Source organism: Neolamprologus brichardi, chromosome 18 (assembly GCF_056152115.1).
Source record: "Neolamprologus brichardi isolate AB-2024 chromosome 18, ASM5615211v1, whole genome shotgun sequence".
Taxonomy (NCBI): domain Eukaryota; kingdom Metazoa; phylum Chordata; class Actinopteri; order Cichliformes; family Cichlidae; genus Neolamprologus; species Neolamprologus brichardi.
In genome coordinates, this window is record NC_142121.1 from 24906353 (window position 1) to 24925774 (window position 19422).

The 19422-nt window shown below is 39.8% G+C and overlaps 2 protein-coding genes across 3 annotated transcripts; both read right to left on the bottom strand.

Moving 5' to 3' along the window:
• Positions 1–452: 452 nt before the first annotated feature.
• On the bottom strand, positions 453–7572 carry stap2a (signal transducing adaptor family member 2a). The gene is made up of 11 exons (XM_006786671.3): positions 7327–7572; positions 6406–6477; positions 6201–6320; positions 6053–6109; positions 5817–5968; positions 5586–5717; positions 5411–5480; positions 2234–2336; positions 2059–2154; positions 1850–1981; positions 453–1764 (listed from the first exon to the last, which is right to left on the bottom strand). Exons 1-11 carry the CDS (start codon positions 7570–7572, stop codon positions 1709–1711), a joined length of 1236 nt encoding a protein of 411 aa, XP_006786734.3. The 3' UTR covers positions 453–1708.
• Positions 7573–7788: 216 nt separating this feature from the next.
• Positions 7789–18735, bottom strand: LOC102799392 (endophilin-A2-like). Of its 2 annotated transcripts, XM_006786672.3 has the most exons (9): positions 18515–18735; positions 13769–13837; positions 13398–13614; positions 13014–13147; positions 12605–12763; positions 11550–11653; positions 11057–11190; positions 10864–10923; positions 7789–10194 (listed from the first exon to the last, which is right to left on the bottom strand). In XM_006786672.3, exons 1-9 carry the CDS (start codon positions 18557–18559, stop codon positions 10007–10009), a joined length of 1110 nt encoding a protein of 369 aa, XP_006786735.1. In that variant the 5' UTR covers positions 18560–18735; the 3' UTR covers positions 7789–10006. The 2 variants fall into 2 exon arrangements, with proteins under 2 accessions (XP_006786735.1, XP_006786736.1); XM_006786673.3 differs by lacking the exon at positions 10864–10923 and having other exon boundaries at positions 18515–18732.
• Positions 18736–19422: the final 687 nt, after the last annotated feature.

A 19422-nucleotide genomic window follows, 5' to 3' on the forward strand; every position in this document is an offset into this window, starting at 1 on the left:
TAGTTACATTTTATTGAGACGCCACAAATCAAGAGAGAGGTTGTAGAGAAAGGGGGGATAGAGGGTTAGCCACTTTGTTATTAAACAAAGAAGCATGTTTGACAAGGTAAATAGAATGATTTTTCTTCTAACTTAGCAAAACCTCAAACTTTAAAAAATATTCTCCTTGCTTCCAATTGAAACCAAATGTCTAGCTGTATTTCTAGCAAGACATTTCTAACCGTTTAAATGTGTAGAAACTGTCGATTACATATTAACATTTATTTCTGATAGTTGTCGAGATTGTGGAAGGACTAAAATCGCAATAATCCCCATGTTAATGCCTTAACTTTTAACCTAAAATATTTTTTTAAAGGAAAAACAGGGCAATAATAGTCTTTCTAATCATCAACTTATAGTATTGATAAATTCCACTGTTATCTCGATAACAAGAGGTCTTAACTCACAACGGATCCATGCAAAAACACATTTAATTCTTCAGATATCCAACTACCTTTGATAATAAAGTAGACGAGACAATCATGTACCAACATACAAGAAACTGTTCACTGCAAGACATTTAAGAGTCATTTGACACTGATCTGTAAACGTTTTTTACACGTAGAGTTACTTGTCGTTGTTTGAGCACCTTCAGACCTATAATCAGTTAACTGTAGTGCAGCTGGAAAAAAAAAACTATAACAAAAGTTTCAGGTTTTCTCTGCAAAGTAAAGGGGTTGACCTATTGTAAGTGATTGTGCTCAGTGTCATGGGACAGACGTACCACAAGAGGGCGCCCTCACTTATGACTACAGTAGACTGATTTTTTTTTTTTCTTTTTCCCTTTTTCTTACAGAGGAACAGAAATCATCTAGTTACATACAGTCTGTGGTTTCCAGGCAGGTCTGGTCAATCATAGCACCATACAATAGCACGTACACAAGAGAAGAGAATAAGGAAACACGCACAACACAGTTAAAGTTGAGCTGTAAATGAGCTACATTGTATCAACAGCAGTGTTAATGGTTGCTTATCAGTCAGATGTAGGACTCGGAGCAGGCAGGCAGAGAGTGTGCAGCTAAGTTGTATTGTTATTATTCCAGTCATGCTACATGTAGTGATGTGAATGAGGAAACTCAAGTAGCTGAGCATGCCTGGATTTGTCTCATGTCAGAGTTTGTTGCTTTGGAGTTGATCATGGCAGTCTACATGTTGTTTTTTAAGTGGTTTCCAGTGTTGTAGCAGCAGTTTAGCACCCAGCATTTTTTCATTTATTTGTTTGTTTTTTGGCTCAAACAGGAAAACATGAGGCTCAACTGGAGGTCCGATATGTGTCAGTCCTTCTGTGAGTGATTCATAGTTCTTGTGGACTGTATTTTTGCTTGGAGGCAGCTTGTAAACAATATTATGCAACTGGACAACGCGCAAGTGGGTCATCAGCCAAACAGGGCGGGCAGCATTTTGAGAGATTGCATGAATGTAATCGGTGATAACCAGTCGGTCTTGCTCTTAGGGAGCTAGCCAGAGTCAGTTAACTCATGTCAAATCTAACAACATAAATACTGAAATAAACAAACAGTTTTAAGGTTCCCCAAGAGAAAGTAGTGGTTCTGTAGTCCCTTGTCTTCCACACTGAAGGCACAGGATGAGCACGTAGCTGCAGTGAGAGTAGGTTTGGCACCGAAGATTGAGTATGCTGTGACAGGGAGTCCCTCCCAATGAGTAAAAGTCATTCCTGACTCGCTCGTCTCTTCTCCAGCTTCATTTTGAGCTCCTCATTGAGCGCTGTGGACAACCAGGGATAAACAATTTGGGATTAAAGGACTGCAGATAAACTGCCGCAAATGAAATCAGCACATCTTGTACTCACTCTGTGTGAGAGGTGAAGGGGAGAGGATCAGTCGTCTCATCGGGTTGCTGGGCGAGGCCGGGACTGGTGAGGTCAGAATGCGACGGTCTGGGGCGGGGGACCTGGACAGGGGACTGCTGGAGGACCAACGATCTGCACCAGAATGAGAGCAGTGATCATGATATGCTCTCTGCCTCTCATTGCACATGGTTTATATGACCGGCACAAACCTTGTTTTGGAGGAAGGGCAGGGGCCCTAGGCAGGGGGCTTGAGGGGGCAGTGTGGAGGATCCTCTCTCCGTTCTCATCATTGGCAGAAACATATGCTGATGACATAAACTTAACAAAATTAGTATTAAGAATTTGTTTAAAAACGTGGGTGAGAAATGTTTAGTAATGCCTCACTTATATTCTCCTCATAAGGCTCCTCGAGTAGGAAAGGCTGAAGAGTTCCTGCTGTTTTCTCTACTAGTGCATCAATGACCTCATGAAGAGTGGCACAGGGGATCTGTAAGAAGATACCTCTGTGTTATAATAATAATAACAATAAAAACAATAACATTAACTTAAAACACACAGCTACAGTGTGTTTCATAGTTTGGATAACAGCTTTACATTAAAAATAAGTATACATGATCTAGCATACAGACAAATAGTCAATCATATGTTATTGACATACTCACCTCCATATACTCATTAGATCTAAACTACGGCTAAAAAATAATGGGAGAAAGATGAAGGGAAAGCTAATCTATAAAAAATTAGTTTTCAGCAGTTGTTAAAAACAAACCACAGATTCACCCGACCTGATAGGCTGAGGGAAGCTGTTCTAAAGTTTGGGCACTCCAACTTCAAAAGCACCTCAATATCACCTCAGGCTTAAAAGTGAAAACGTGGAACAGTTAAAAGAACCTGTTCAGCTAAACTGACAGGCTGACAGCTGCTGTAAGGTCTTGGTATCTCTGCTAAATAAGCAGAGCCTGGCATGTAGAGCTTTATATGTTAACAGTAGAATTTTAAAGTGGATTCTGAACATCACTGGAAGCCAGTGAAGAGCAGCAAGAATAGAGGTGCCTCATTAGGGCCAGTGACTTTTTAATAGCAATCTTAAAGTTGTAAATTATGAAATGACAGCGACTGATTTTTGCAGCGTTTTTTAAATGAAAGAATCAAGTCTGGATTCCCTTGGAGGTGTATTTCAAATTTCAGTTGCAGGTCAAAAATAATACCAAGGTTTTTAGAAGATCTGATATTGGTGGAGATGGGGAACAATGTAATTGGCTGGCCTCCCTAGAGAAGTTGTCAGGGCTGAACACAAGAGCCTCAGTTTTACCAGTGTTGAGATGGAGAAAATGTAAATACACGCAATTATTAATGGCAGTGAAGCATTTGCTGAGGTAGGAGAGGGCCCTGAGGTTGTTGGGCCTAACAGAAAAGTATAGCAGTGTATCATCAGCATAGCAAAGTAGCTGTTAAGCAGAAGACCGAGGGGTACTGCATATGAACAAACAAAAACTGGTCCAAAGATTGAGCCTTGGAGACTCCACATACAAGAAGCACAAATGAGGACATATAATTGTTAATATGAAGTATAGCCCTGATTCTCCTGCTTTATTCAATCTCTCTACTCAAATTTATAATTTATGTCTTACAGTTCTATTTTCAAATAATGTTTTTAAGGCCTTCTGTGTGCCAAAATATCCACAAAAATCCTCAAAACTTGAAAACTCAATAAGCTTTAAAAGATTAATGTGAGGACAGAGCTATATTTGATTTTGACCAGCTGTCAGTACAGAGAAAATAACAGCTCTGAAGAGATCTGAAACATCAAGTTTGTATCTGACATCTTGCATACAAACTCTTGGCATCATGGTTAAGTAGCTGTGATTGGACTGATTCACAATAAAAGAGGTGAACTGAGACCCGTGTTTTTAATAATCTCATGCCTCATCTGATCAGTTGGATTTAAGCGGTTTGATGTTTGCAAAAATAAACAAACAACAACACACATTTCTTCAATAAAAACACAGCCATGATATAATGTTAAAACTCTGAACCTATAACAGTAAGGCCTATGAGCTGAATTTTGGCGCTGTGCACCACCACGATTGATTTGAAATGATGCAAATAAACTCTTTGACTCTTAACTTTGATTCAAGACAAAAATAAATAGCATTTTCCCATAGAGAAATTATATTTTTTATATAAAGGCTTAAACATTGTTTTCAGAGGGATTATTTTCAGTGCTTGAATGCAATCCTTTGCATACAAGGATTCTCTGTTGTCTGGAACTCATGGATATCACCAAACAATATTGTTCCTTCTCTGTGATGCTCTGCCAGGCCCTTATGTGCAGCTGCTTTTGGTTGCTGCTTGTTAGTGGATTTCTGTTTTGTTTTTTTTCCTTGCACAGGTGAAAAGCATGCTCATTTGAACGGAGATCCTGAGACTCACTCAACCACTTTTATTTCACTTCTCTGGCTTATCAAGCTCCTGGGTTACTTTTGCTATAACCTTTTCAAACTGTACCTTTTTTACTCAAAATGTATACATCTATTTCAAAGTTCACCCACTTACTTCTATGAGCAGTCATATCATCAGTAAACACTGGTGGACTTTGTTCCACTGGCAGCCATGCATGCACATGCTATAACGCTAATTCTGGTGTATTTTACAGCCGATGTGATCTACTTTGGATCGTGTGCTGTTATTTTCCTTCTGCCCACTCTTCCCGTTCTTGAGATAAAAGTTCATCTTGGTTTAATTTTAGCAAAGAATCTTATTCCACAATAATATATTGCTTTCTGTTTCCAAGCAAAGTCTAATCTGATCTTATTGTTCTTAAACGTAAACAGTGGTTTTTGTGTCTTGCTGTAAACCGTCTGCACATTCGTGAAGGCGTCTCTTGATTGCAGGCTTTGACAATGATACACTTACAGTGCCTCCTCGAGTGCTCTTGACTGGCTAGATGGTGTGAAGGGGTTTTTAATCAGTTAATTCCACAATCATCCACTTTACTTGTCTGTTATAGTCTTTAACATCTTTTAGTGTTGCTGAGCTGGAGAATAAAAGTATTTTTAGAAGCAGGTTTTGCCATTTGAAAGCCATAGTGATGACACTTGTGGCAGTTATTTATATGTGTCATCTGACCTAACCTTGATGGTCACTGAGATATAAAAGAATCAGCAGTCAAATCTGATAAACATTTTAAAAATGTGCTGACTTAACACCAAAATAAGATTTAAAATCACTGTTTTGTTACCACTTTTACTTGTGGTAGAAGTCTTGTATCTCCTAAATGAAAAAAGGCACCCATGTCCACAATGTGTAATTACTCTTGAGCCTGTGAAAATGCTGTAGTTTCTAAATGGCTGATGCAATAATTGTTAAAATCCTTCCTTTTCCTTGTGTTTACGTTAATCACACCATTCCTGATCCACTGTGGTGTACACTAGAAACATTAAACCTCTTCTCCTTTTCCTAATACTCATGAATCTGAAAGTAGGTCAGTTATACTAACATGTTTTACATTCCTCTTATGAAATGTTGTAAAACTGTAACTGATGACACTTTTGCACTTACAGGATTTTCAACATCAATGACATAACCACCTTGGTCCCTCTGTGTGACTCTGTAATGTCTGAAAACTGACCTGGAGCCACAAAAAAGAAAAAGACAGCATGTAATGATATTCTAGATAACCTTTGGTGTTTGTGATTTTGTAACTGCGGTATTCAGATATTCAGAATGTGTTTACCCATTGAGATCCTGTCGAGTAGTAACGGCCAACGAGCATCCGTCTCTGCCTGGACGAAGCAACATGTTGCCACAGTCTGGGTGTCTCTCTAAAAGGACTTCAGCCTCCGTCCGGGACACGGGCCGAAAACATCTGCAGATGAAACACACAGTATTACAGGTAATGTGGTGATATGCCAAAGCCACTTTAGCTGCAGTGCATCTTCTCTATGTAGCACAGAGGAGCGCTCACGGTGGGATCTCTCCTACTAAAGGAACGGAGAGAGGCGAAGGAGGAGCTCGTGCAGGATTGCGACTTCTCCGCCTGGCTCTTTCTTTGTCCACCACCTCCTGTAGCATTTGTAGCTGCCCAGGCAGCAGTGTGAGATAGGATGGTACATTCAGCTGTAATTGGACAGGAAAAACATATGAGAGGCAGGCTGGTACAGGGACGCAGGGACAGCAGCTGTGTAAAAGATTAACACCTACATCTATAACAGAGTAGAGGAATCCTTTCCACAGCTCCCGTGATTCCAAGTTTGGTGCCTGGAAAAGACAGCAGCAGCATTTCCTGTCTCAGCAAAGATTTGTTAATTTTAGCATCTTTGCGTCTGAGTGTGTGAGCCAAGTGGCTTACTGTGAGTTTGGTCTCTCCATCCTTCATTTGGAGGATGAGCCTAGCTGCCTCTAGGTTTCTGTCCCGGCTGCAGTCGTCCTTCAGGGACACAAAGCCGCTGAGGTCCAGCTTCTCCACATACTGTTGCACACATAATTATATTTTAGTGCCAGCACACTATTATATGAAAAAAGACACACAAGATGCTATATAATCTGGAACTTACATGAGTGTCCTTGGCGTTGTTGAAGAAATACAAAGAATTCCCACACAGGCACGTCCACAGCCGCCTGGATGCCTGTCACATACAGATGGACACACAGACCTGAACTAAAAATGTTAAACCAAAAAGGGCCAGTGCTGTCTTCCCTGTCAGTGTAATGGATATTTTCTTTTTATCACCCCCACATTTCCTGTCCCTGGAGATGGCTGTAGTGAGTGAGCCTCAGCTGCTGTCAGTCTGTGGCCATGGATCACTGCGACACCCTGCACCTGAGCCATGCTCACATTACATGTCCACATTGCATTAAAAAGGAGCCTAATCAGAGAGGGGTAGGACACCTGGGGAGTGTCTTCTTTATCGTCTTCCCTATAAATAAAGCTAATACGTGAAAGTATCCTTGGGCAAAACTGCCAATTTCTCTGTGTAACTTTATTTGAAATCTAGGATATGTATTTCAGAGATCAGACTGGCGGATCAATAATTCAAAAGATTGAGTGTCTGTGAGTCAGCTAATGGATTCTGAGTGGAAACACTTGGCTGGGGTACCGTTTGTGACAATCAGATGCCCCGTTATCAACAAAATACAGCCCTGTTCGGTTCATGTGGCAACCGAAATAACATGTAATGTTTGACAGCAGTCGTGATTTCTGTCATTCAGACGCTGTGATTAGATGCTACATCGTTGCATGCTTTGCCTCCAATATGCTTCACCGCTGTGTGAATTAAATAAATCCCCGCCAGCAGCAGCAGTGCAGTTTCGCCTCACCCACTCTCGCACAATAAGGAAGTTGACAGCTCTCTGGGAATGGTGGCTCAGCCGGTGTGCGGTCCATACACACACATACACACCGACCCCGACTTCCAGCATCTACAGGACGCGCCGAAACCAAAATACGGCAATTTATGTGCACCGGGTGAGCCTACCTTTTCTTTCGGTCCTCGCTTCTCCAGGTACCCTTCGTAGTAACAGGGCGGGAGCTGTGCCCGCTGCCCCCCTGGTCCGGAGCGCTGCCTGACGGGTGCAGCCGCCATGAGTGTCGCTGGCTGGCCACCGAACGAGGACAAAGGGGCGCTGAGTAATTCGGGGACTGACACGCCTTCCCCGATGAGATAGTGCCGTGGCAATAATCCAACAGCTGGCTGATGCAGCCTGCTGTGTCTGGGGGTCATGCAGACGGGTGGTTATAGAGATTAAAAATAGGATGACTGGGGGATGAAGTCCCAAGTATTGAGATGTTTACTGAGCAAGAAAAAAAGAGCATTTGTCGAAACGTCAAAATATGTATTGTGTGATAATCAACGAAAAAAAAAAAAAAAAAATCAAAACAAAAACTGTAGCAGTTTAGTTTTACACAGACACACGGGACAAATTACTTAACATTTATTTAAAGAAGCAAATGGACAGCATTCATTCATACACCGCATTAATTATACAATACACAAGATTACATTTAGCATAGAGGTAATTCATACATCCTAAAGATAATCCAGGATAATCCCACTTTTAGTCTCAACATTTCTCCCTATTGTGTCACAGTTACAAAAAATGAGGCATTGCATATGGCAAAAGCTAGAATGAAAAAAAAAACATACAAAAAGTTAGGCTACTTTCACAGAAAATTCAAAAGCATGCATGATGGGGGAAAAAGAAATAAAAGCTTTATTTCCACAGTAAGAGCAGCAGCTGACAAAAGCTGATCTTAGCCCTTTGTTCTTCATGAATATTATTACAAGCTACAGAACAGCTCAACCTGAGCCCCTGACCCTCCTCCTCTCCTAAACTTGGGAAGGGGGCTTTTGATTATGTGTAATGAGGCATGTAAACCCACACCTGAACCACAGTTATTAGTCTGCTATGCCAAACCCCCGGTGCAATGCATACCACTAATAACAGAGCACAGATGCAAGCAAAACATTAAGAGGTATCTACTGTGATAGGAATGATGGTATTATGGACTGGGAGACTGAGCCTCAGAGGCACCGTGGGCTTGGGATGGGGTAGATAATGAGAAAGGGGGTAGGGGCACAGGGGCAGGTGGTGAATAACGCATAGTGGGGGAGGGCATAATCCAGTGCTGTGTGCCCTTGCCTGCTGAAAAGACCTGTCTGTTCCACTCTCAGTTTAAATGGAGATGGGAGAGATGAGTGGGGCAGGGGGCGGTCTAACAAGGGGATCATGACAAGAGGAGAAAGTTGGCATTCTAGTGAACAGCACAGACCATGACAGTTCATAGTTTGCTTGTAATAGGCTTAATTGGAACTGAAACCAGCCATTGTGCAAAGGTCCTTCCTTATTATTTGTAAATTCAGTACACAGTCACTGGAAGATAGTAACCCCCATCAGGTCTGATGCAGTTTCGGCCTAAAAACTGAGGCAGGTACAAAAAACACCAAACACACATCAGATTAAATTCCACGCATCAAATTGGAGGTTAGAATAATAAGGCCAAGCTCACCCGAGCACTGATGTGGAAAATGCACCAGTGACAGAAAGTTCATGAAACAAACAGCTGAATTTAAAAAAAAAAAAAATCCCACAGAACATTATGAGTGACACTGCCAGCAGTATCAATAGAGCCTGAGAAAACAGGAACTAAAAGAACATGGTTTTGGCTTTGGTGTAACGTTGCACAACATGAACGGTGGGATGCTGCATGTAATCATCTGAAATATCAACACAATTGTGCACACTAACAGCCCTTTGCATTTTGGAAAATTAAAAAAAAAAAAATTCTTTGGCATCCATGTTTAATAAAATGAGGGCAGTATGATCTAGGTTGTAAGTAAATGAATTCACCGATAACTTGATAACCTGCGTTACATAAATAATGTTAAATTGTAATTTTTAGAGTTTAACTGGAATTCTTTTTGTTAATGCTAAAACTACCAATGTTTAGAAAAACAACATCTATTGACTCACTCACGCTGTTTCAACATCTGCAAACTAAAACTTAGGACAAACTACCCAACATAGATTTGGTAAGAAACATCCAACAAACATCACATGATAGTGTTGCTGAATAAGGAGCTAAGAAGAAACTCTGTGACCACTAGAGGGCGGCAGAGACTAAACATTGATAAAGGGAAGCCAGTCCTCCATGTTGACACACAGTACTAAGGCCTTAAGGTACAGAGATTAAAAATGGGAGTGTATGAATAGTGTTTAGAGGAACGCATGCATGTGTGTAGTACCAATATGAACAATGCATAGAACGAAACGTAATATTCTGAGTATAAAAACAGGATAAGAAAAATAAAGTAGTTGCACTTAAGAGTTTGTAGACCATTTCTTCCCCAAACACCATTCTCTCTCAGCATTTCTTAATCCGTCCTGGTGATAGAGGTGTAGTGTAAAAAGTGCACAGGTGCATAGAGAATGGCTATAAAACTCAGGATATGACAGAAGCACCCAAATATTACGATATAATTTGGCTCATCGAACATTCCTCTGCCCTTGATGTTTTGACAAATCTGTGTGTACTCTTTAACCTTGAGATATAAGAAATATCATTGTCTTGATATTTACTCTTTATATAATCTTTGTTATTAAGAGATCTGGTAATCCTTTATCCTCCACTTTTCATAATCTTAACCCCTGCTGTTTTCAGTGTGGCAGAGGGACCATCACTTCAACATAGTTGGTGGGGAAGTATCCTGATTTTCCACGGAGGCTTCCTTCATACCAGTTCTCATCGATTTGAGAGACCAATTTAATGATGTCACCCTCCTGGAAGCCCAGCTCTCCGTCATTCTCTGGCTCAAAGTCATACATGGCCTTACAGCAAGGCTCAGCTGAAGAAAGAGACAGAGGCACAGAGATGGAGAAAGGGAGAAAAACAAAACAAATACAGTTATTCCATGGAAACAATTTCCCTTCAACGAGGTTAGTATATTCTCCTTTGAAAGGTTTTCATTATAGGGAATTTAACACCAATGTTTTCCAGTCCACTCTGTAGCCATCAAGTCCAAGTCATAAAAACAGGAAACATAAAGACTTTTAAGTTAGTCACCAGTGTGCTTAAGGAGAATCCTTCTGAACCTCAAGAAATCAACGCAGGAGTACAAATCAGGCTACATATTTTCCCCATTATTTTCTTCTCTTTTGTCTGAGAATTGATTCAGACTTTAAACTGCAAATTAAATATTTGGGTATATCACGATTGTTTTTTTTCTTGAGATTCAGAAGATTCAGTCATCAGTGCACTAAGCTGTCAGATACATACAACTTCATACATAATACCATAATCAATGGTTATTTAAGATGTGTTTTTGTTTGCCAATGAATGAATGTATCTGCAGCCTTGGTTATTAATTGACCCACCAATCATAGTGTAGCAAAGCTAGTGAGACACTTCACACTAATGCATAAACTTTTCTGCTACAAAGATGTGCAACAGGCTGAGTAGTAGTAGTAGTTATAGTTCAGTGCAAGTGACACATTTTCTTCCTCTGTCCACTCACGCCGTCTGTTCTTGATGGACGGTCTTTGGAAGGATGGCCCTTGATACTGTGCTGTGTTTGCTTAATGTTGCAGAAGGAAAGACACATCAGTCATATGAATGAGACGCACGCACACACGCGCATGCATGCACGCACGCGCACGCACGCACACACACAATATGAAGAGGGAAAAAACAGAAAGAAAGAAGTGTACCAGAAGAGTAAGCTGGAGGGCTTGAAGCAGATGAAGAGTATCCTCCGTTTGAGTGTTCTACTTCTCCAAAATCAAAGGCTGGTTTGGGTTTAGGTGTGTACTCTTGTCTTGGGCGAGACTGAGCATCATTTACCCTGCAAACAATCAGAATCACAAACCATTACCTCTTTGAGTTCACAAGTAGAGGATGTGCCAATACAAATACAGACATGCTAACAAAGAGTTAGCTGATCTTATTTTGGGCTTTAATCCAATCACAAAAACTAGACACATTTTATTAAAAGAAAACAAAATGATCTAAAGTTGTAAACTAAGCTGATATTTTGTTTCTCTAACAGAAAAACAAAAAAACAAAACATATTTTGCAGCTTGGTATTCATTGGATGTAATCAGATGGACAAAAGATACGGCTGAATCATCCTGTCATGAGCCAGAGGACGAAGCCTCAACATACAAAAGGCATGCCACTTTCCAAAAATAGTCTGGTGCTGACCTTTCTCTCAGTTTGTCAGAAAGCTCCTCCATGATCTGTGTGGCCTGTCTGTGATACTGCAGCAGAGACTCCACAAAAGACGACAGTTGACTCACCTGCTCCACCTACAAAGGCAGAAACATCAGGAGTATTTAAAAAAACAGAAAAAAGAAAGGAAACATGGTGAGTTCTTTAAGTGTGACTTGTATTCTCGTCATTTGTTAATCCTCGTGAAAAAAGCTTTGAATGGTCCACTGATGGCACGAAAAACAGAAAATACCACACCAAACAGGTTTGACGGGTTTCACGTAACTGCACAGCACATTGGAAAAAACAAGGCAAGTCAGCTGATACGTACTGTCCTTAAATACGTGTGTGTTTTGATGTTGGAGAACATGTGAGCTACCAACTACATGTATTTCCAAAACATGTAACAGTGAAACAGTTGGGCAATGTAATTTCACATGGTTCTCATGTTCGCTACGTAGTTTCTTACGTAACTTGCCACTCTTTTCTCAGTTTAGTGCTATTGTATTAATGCACCACTACAGACTTTAACAAATAATCCATCAGCATACCATTGCATTATAATACATTTCCTCCTAGACTTAGATCTGCAAGTACTGGTACACAGATAGCTTGGCAGCCACAAAATCTGCCCTAAATCATTATTCTTGCTAAAATGATTAAAGATGACTATAGACTAAATAACCATGTTTGTTGACACTGAACTAGGTTAACATATGGTCAAAATTAAAAGCTACTGCTGCTTTTAAACTCATTGGAGATCTCATTCAGTCTATCACAGTATTGTTCATTATGCATGATGCTGATAGTGCTGTAGAATAACAAAGAGTGTCTCACTGGCACTCCTGCAGATATATAATCTAAGTTTATACAGTCTTCCTACAGGTTAATCCTTTTGGTCTTACACAGAGCCACAAATGTGGCATTAATCACATCAATGCTTTTGTTACATCAAACTCATTAAACAATGTCAGGTTTTCTTACAACTATCTGTTGAAGGAACTTGGCACAGCAGTTCTAAAAGCCACATTGTACTACTTAATACTCACATCTGTCTCCAGGAGGTTGTACATTGAGCGCTCAGCCAGTTCTTTGGACTCGTGGAACTTTTCCAGGGCCTGCCTGATCTCTTCATCTTGGATTTTACCTTGACGTTTCTTTTTATAGTCATAGTCTAGACGGCGGCCCTCCAACTTCTTCAGGTGGAACTGCAAAGTGGGGGTGGGAGATTAGTGTTACAATTAGGAGGATGAAATTTCACAGAATATATACTATCATACAAACATCAAAAGATTTTCACTTGTTCATAACTGCTTTGACAAATGTTCTTTGTCATTAGTGTAATTCAATGTCAGCTTGGTTTCTGAATACGTTTTTATAACATTGTAAATCACATGCAGACTGCAGAGCTCATTAGTGAATGCCTAGGCCTGTATGCACAGAATCTTTTGATTCTACCTGAATGTCTTTGATGTCCTTTTCAGCGATTCCCTGCAGTGGGTCAATAAAGTTCTGCTTCACATCAATATCCAGCGCATCCTTGACCTCAGCCAACCTCTTCATTGACTCTCCTGCATCTATAAGAGCCCCACCTGTGGAAAATGCACACGCAATTAGCATGAGCATGCCTAAGTTAATATGAGTCATGTAATTAGCAACAATCAAACACAACAAAGCCCCCAAATTAACCATGTCTGTCAGCAACCCCCTCACAAATGCACACAACTCCCCTATCATACTGTCCACATTCTTGTGTCTTTTCCTAATTTAAAGCATATGCTATCAAGTATAACATGCCTCTTCTACCTTATATCTTTTCCTGCTATTAACTGCTGTTCTTACCAAAGTTGCTACTCTCGCCGATTTCATGTCCATATTTAGTCATACACTCCCCCAGCAGGCCCTCAGCCTGGGGGTAGCCTGGACTGTTGACCTGCCCACGGATTTTGGAAACTGTGGAGAGCATGCTAAGCTTAGCTCTCGTTGCTGGATTAGGCTGGATGTACTCTGATGTTTTATTGAGGACTTCCACTACTGCTTTGCTAGTAATATCAGCTTTCTGGTGGCACACAAGAAATGAAAAAAATTAAATGCAAGTTGAATGCCATTAGGGCCACTTATGTAAATCAAAAGAAGCTGGAGGAAATCATTTCAACAAGCTAATACAACTTAAACACATGAGCTGTAAGTATTATGTGGAATGCATTAAATACCCTTTCAAGGTCCTTGAAGTCTTCATCCAGTTTGGTTCCCTCTGCACCTCCAACCTTCTCACTCATCAACTGTGAACCCAGAGCAAACAGAAAATTGCAACTGACTGAAATTAACATTCTTACTGGCCTTCACGGAGGATTACGAAGACTGAAAAAGAAAAATATCTCATATAAAATTTCTATTGATATCCCTGTGAATGTTTCTGAAAACTGTAAGCCACTTTTTCTACAAAAGTTGTAAACATTCGAGCTTGACAAAGTCTGGCTTCTCTAAATAATCTCCAGAGAATCTAAAATGCTGGTTGTCTGCGCCATCACAAAATGCCTAACCCTTTGCATACAACTCTATCCACTTCCAGATCCAAGGACACCTGTGCTTTTAGAATAAAATAGAATAGAATTCAACTTTATTGTCATTGCACATTTCACAGGTACAAGGAAACGAAATGCAGTTTGCATCCATCCAGAAGTGCTTTAGCCATGATATAGATATAATACAAATATATATTAGCAATAATATAGATATGTGAGTATGTTACAGAAATTGGTCTATTATGGTATGTTATAATGTACACGGTATGAAATATGTTATGAATATGCTATAACTATAAGTATGTACAGGCTGTAGTGAGTACAGGCTATGAACAGGATATAAATATGAAAAACTTTACAGAATATGAAATAAAAAAATATACAGAAATATGAGATATACAGCTATACAGATGTGAACTATGCAGTTTATAAACAGTTGTAGAATTAAAAATTATCGAATTGTACCGAATGATTATTTACACAGAGCTATACAGTAGTGCAGTTAAGATAAGTGAAATATGTGGATAATTTCTACAGAGGCTATATAAAGTGCTAGTGGTTGTGATTGGTGGCTCAGTCCATGTTATTATTGTGTGTATGAGGGTACAGTTGTCCATTGTATGTGTGGGTGGTTGTGGGTGTATGTCCAGTCCATGTGTTAACGTGGGTCAGATGTCAGGAGGCAGAGTTCAGGAGTCTGACAGCTGTGGGGAAGAAGCTGTTCCGGTACCTGGTGGTCTTAGTCCGGAGGCTCCTGTAGCGCCTCCCAGAGGGCAGGAGGGTGAAGAGTCCATGCGATGGGTGACTGGGGTCTTTGATGATTTTCCCAGCCCTTTTCAGACACCGCTTCCTGTAGATGTCCTTTATGGCAGGAAGTGGTGCTCTGGCGATGCGTTGGGCAGTTTTCACAACCCTCTGCAACACCTTCGCTTTTGTTGCTTTTAAAACTTTGTTGTTTATCTTTCAAGATTTTGTTTTAATTAACTCCCAAGTTCCAATACTTGTCCATTTTCCATGGGGGAAGCAACCTCCTCAGCTCTGTGTGAGGGACTGAGTTCTTTCCTCTTTACTTAGAACCATAATTCCATAAGGAATTATACTAGAAGTTTTATTTTTTCCATCAGGCCAGCACAGACTTTTAGCAGAGTTTCCTACACTACAGCCACATCCATGGATAATTTTAATAATCACAGATGCAGGCTTCGTCTTTCTTCCACTAGGTCTCCTGGCAAGCTAAACAGAGGCTCATTGTGTGTGCGCGCTCTTATTTCAGTTCAGTCCAGTGCAGCTGTCAGCAACACACTACACATAAAACTCTATGAACAGATGGATCGATCAATCTCTCCAGTTTATTGTACACAGGCCTGGCAATGTTTTTTTCTAACCTTCAATGACTCTGAAATTCGCCCTAAGCACCTATCACCAAAGGGTTCATGGGAAATAGATTAGCCCTGGATGTTTCCCTATTTAGAAACTGAAATCAAAGAATCTCTTTGTACCAGATGAGAAGTTGTTATGCACAGTGGGAAGTGAAAACTTAGCTCATTGCAGCTCTGTGGTTTTCTGCCCTTATAACAAATCTGATCTGATCTGAAACTAATCAGAGGCTTGAGTTAAAAATACAACTATTTTTCTGTGCTTTATTGAACACAGACAAACACACATTCCCATTGCAGGCGGGAAAAAAGTGAGTGAACATTTGGCTTTAATAACTCACTGAACCTCCAGCAATGACCTCAAACAAGCAATTAGGTGCAGATCTGACCTTGCAATGTTAGCTTAGCCATCTTCTATTGAGCACCACACGAGACAGTGGCAAGTTTAATTCAGCTTAGTCCAAGAAATGTCTTTGGCCAACAAGAAAAGTAAAACCAATTCAGCTTCTGTGAAAGAGTTTGGCTTCCGTATACTAAGGAGCAGAAATTACCACTTTAAAATCAAAATCATTTCTAAGTTCAAAATGGGCTAATTATAATGAATTATAATGTCAAATAGGGCCTGCTGAGCTGACATATTTTCTGCAAAAATATGTTGGATGATCCATATGACACCATGAGCCTTATGGATGTACAGAAACAAAACACAGTCTGACAAGATGACTGGCAGTCTCCAAAAACTGGCAAAAAGGGAATACTGTAGCCAAAAGATGCAAAGCACAATGCCAAAACCCTACACACTTCCTCCCTTTCGGGGTCACCGCAGCAGATCATCTCTCTCCGTCTCATCCTATCCCTAACATTCTCGTTTTTCACACCAACACTGAGGATCTCTTCCACCACTAGCTCCATGAATCTCCTCTGTGGTCTTCCTCTGTTCCTCTGGCATGGCAGCTCCATATTATTGGTAAAAACACAAAACTCTGTCCTGGGCCTGCATGTCTGGGGTATTTGTTTGGGATATTTTAATAAGATAAAGGGTAAAGCAACACAAAGTCCTTCTAATAAGAAGCAAATTAAAAATGGCCTCTGAAGAATGGCAGAAATTTGTGCAACACTGGTGGCCACATGCCGAGGAGAGATTAGTCTGTCAAACATAAAGGAAATCTTAATAATCTGAGTAATTAAAGGTGCACTGATTTTTTGATACAATTATGAACAATTCAGCATTTATGTGATATTGCACAGGGATTTGGCACTTCACTTATAAACTGTAAAACATGCTGAAGGGCTTGTTTATTTAGTTGTTTCCTGCAACAGTGGCTATAGGAAATAAAAGTTGTGGGGGTTTTTGTGTGGGAAAAATACTAAAAACAGTAATTTGAAAAATCGCACATTTTATTTAAGATTTAACTTTAAAGTGTAAATGTAGAATCTATATGTAATTAATATCTAGGCCATATGACGTAAGTCTGTTAGGCAATTACCTTACACAACTAATAATCTCCACCCAATTTTTTTCTTTTTAAACCTGAATGACAAGATGCTTAGCTGTGCTGGGCCAGGTATGTACAACTCAGATAAAAAATACTCAGTATAAATCTTGTGTGTTTGCAGCCATAGCATATTAAATAATTCTTGATTTTTCTATGACAGGAACTGGTCACTGTTCTGTATAGTTAGCAAACCACTTGTGCAGCTAGTTTAGCAAGAACTGGTTTCTGTGGATTCACCTATCCATTGTTACAGTACTAACATAACAACTAGATCTGTGTTATTACTTATGAGTTTGAAGCTGGCTTGGGCAGTATCCACATTACTAGGATTCCATTACTTACAATGGAGGACAGACACACCCACCGACGTAAGAGCAATCACTTGACATGATGTTAGCAAAGCTGGTACAGGGACAACGCAGGTCATGGGCAGGTTTTGCATTTACATCAAAGGGCAGCTATTTATATTTCTCTGATAACAAGCATTACTGTTAATGGATAAGTGGAAACTGGAGACAAACCCAGTACAATAAATTCATGATGTAACAAGAATGCACAGACTTACATTTGTGTAATCATCTGAATCTAAGCTTTCAAATCCCTCAGCTGTCTATGTTAACGTGTGCTGCTTCAGTTTTTACATGCTTGTTATGTGACATAGGAGATGCTCAGCAATGAGAAAAGCTAATGTTTAAAACACAGCACTGAACTCTTAAGCTTAGAGTTTCATACTTCCTTATTGAAGATGTAAAAAAAACCAACAACAACAACATTACACCAGATGACTGATGAACAGAATATCTAAGAAATAATGACAGATCATTTTACACAGCTGGGAAATATATGAAACTTAAACACTTAAAATTAGTTTACTTTTAACTGTTATCATGTTAACAAGACAGCTCATCTGTCTCGGGGTTGTTGCGATACACCAAGAAACAGATAAGAAACCTTAGTTTTGAACAAGACTGGCTAACTGCCCTGCAATGGAAAACAACAAAACACCGAAAAACGAAACGTAAAAACAACCTAAAGGATATCAAGAAACTCCACCCAACGTACGAGGTCTCTGTTTGGGAGAAGGAAAAGAAACCTCCGATTGTCTGCTGCTCTTTTAACGTCAATTTAACAAGAGCACAAGCCAAGTAGTACAAAACTTTGGTAGAAACTCGGTACAAATACTGTTCCCAGGTCTCACTTTCTTAGGGGAAAAAGTAATTTATCAGAAAACAGTGGGTGCATAAATACAAATCGTTAGACTTGAGGAAAACAAAACTTTTATGGAAAGCTTAACAGCTGGATTAACCAGTGCTGTGTCAATGTTTCGCTAATTAGCATTAGCTAAGATAAAGTCAACTATTAACTTTTATGTTAGCCATTACGTTAGTAACAAATTTGTCATATTCTGAAATGTTTAACAACAACATAGCCTGTGGTATGTGCAGCAAGCTGGAGGTGTTTAATTGTTTGTTGTTAAAGTTTTCCGTTCTGCTTAACCAGGTAGCCGGAATGCTACATGGCTAACTAAACGAAAGGCTAATGTTTAACTGTCGCGCGCTTACCTGAGTGGCTTTGTAAATCTGTTTTTTAAATCCTGCGACTGACATCTTTGCAGGTTTCAGCGTTGCCACCTGGACCTCAAAGAAGGGGGGAAACGTATGGAAAGCAGTTGCTCTGAGTTCACAGCACAAATAGCGACTGAGCAATACGTCTCCAAACTTTGGATCGTGGATGAGAAGTTTGCTAAGCAACCACAGTTTCCTGGCTTCAGGTTCGTGTGGGAGGCTCCATCCGGCTGGATAAAGTAGACCAAAGCACTTCGTGTAGACTAATAAATAAAAATACTAATAAACTGCCCACCTTCAGGTATCGTTACTCCAGATTAAAACTGCAAGTACTGAAGCCTAAAGGTTGTTTCTCTATTCTAATAAGTAACTGGTCATTCGTTTTTCCACACGATTTCCACTACTGATTAACCTATTATATTTTCAAATAATATTTTATAGCTAAATATAAAAGAATAAATTGCATTTTAAAAAGTTACAAAAAATTCTAAAACTTAATTTGAGGTGTTAAATTAATTTACTGAGGACAAAACGAGTTTGTAGGAAGAAAGTCACAGTCAGCTAAAGTGATTTCCTGAACTAACTAATTCTTGCAGATCGATTTTTGTTGTAGATCTGTGGTTAATGGCATGTGGAAACTTTAGAGTGTACAGTGTACAAGATTAAGTACAACAATGCTCTTGGCTTTTCACGTTTGGTTTTAGCCCACACCGAACGGTAGCCATATGCAAGAACTTTTTTCATGCAGCACTGTGAATTTTTTTAGGTTCTAGTCAGAATGCATTTATCAATTATGGTGCATGAATAATTTTTTTTTAAGTGGCAAATTACACTTTTTTTTATATAGGCAAATTAACCTTACACCAGCACATTCTTGCATCTTGGTGAGCTCACCATGACTCTTC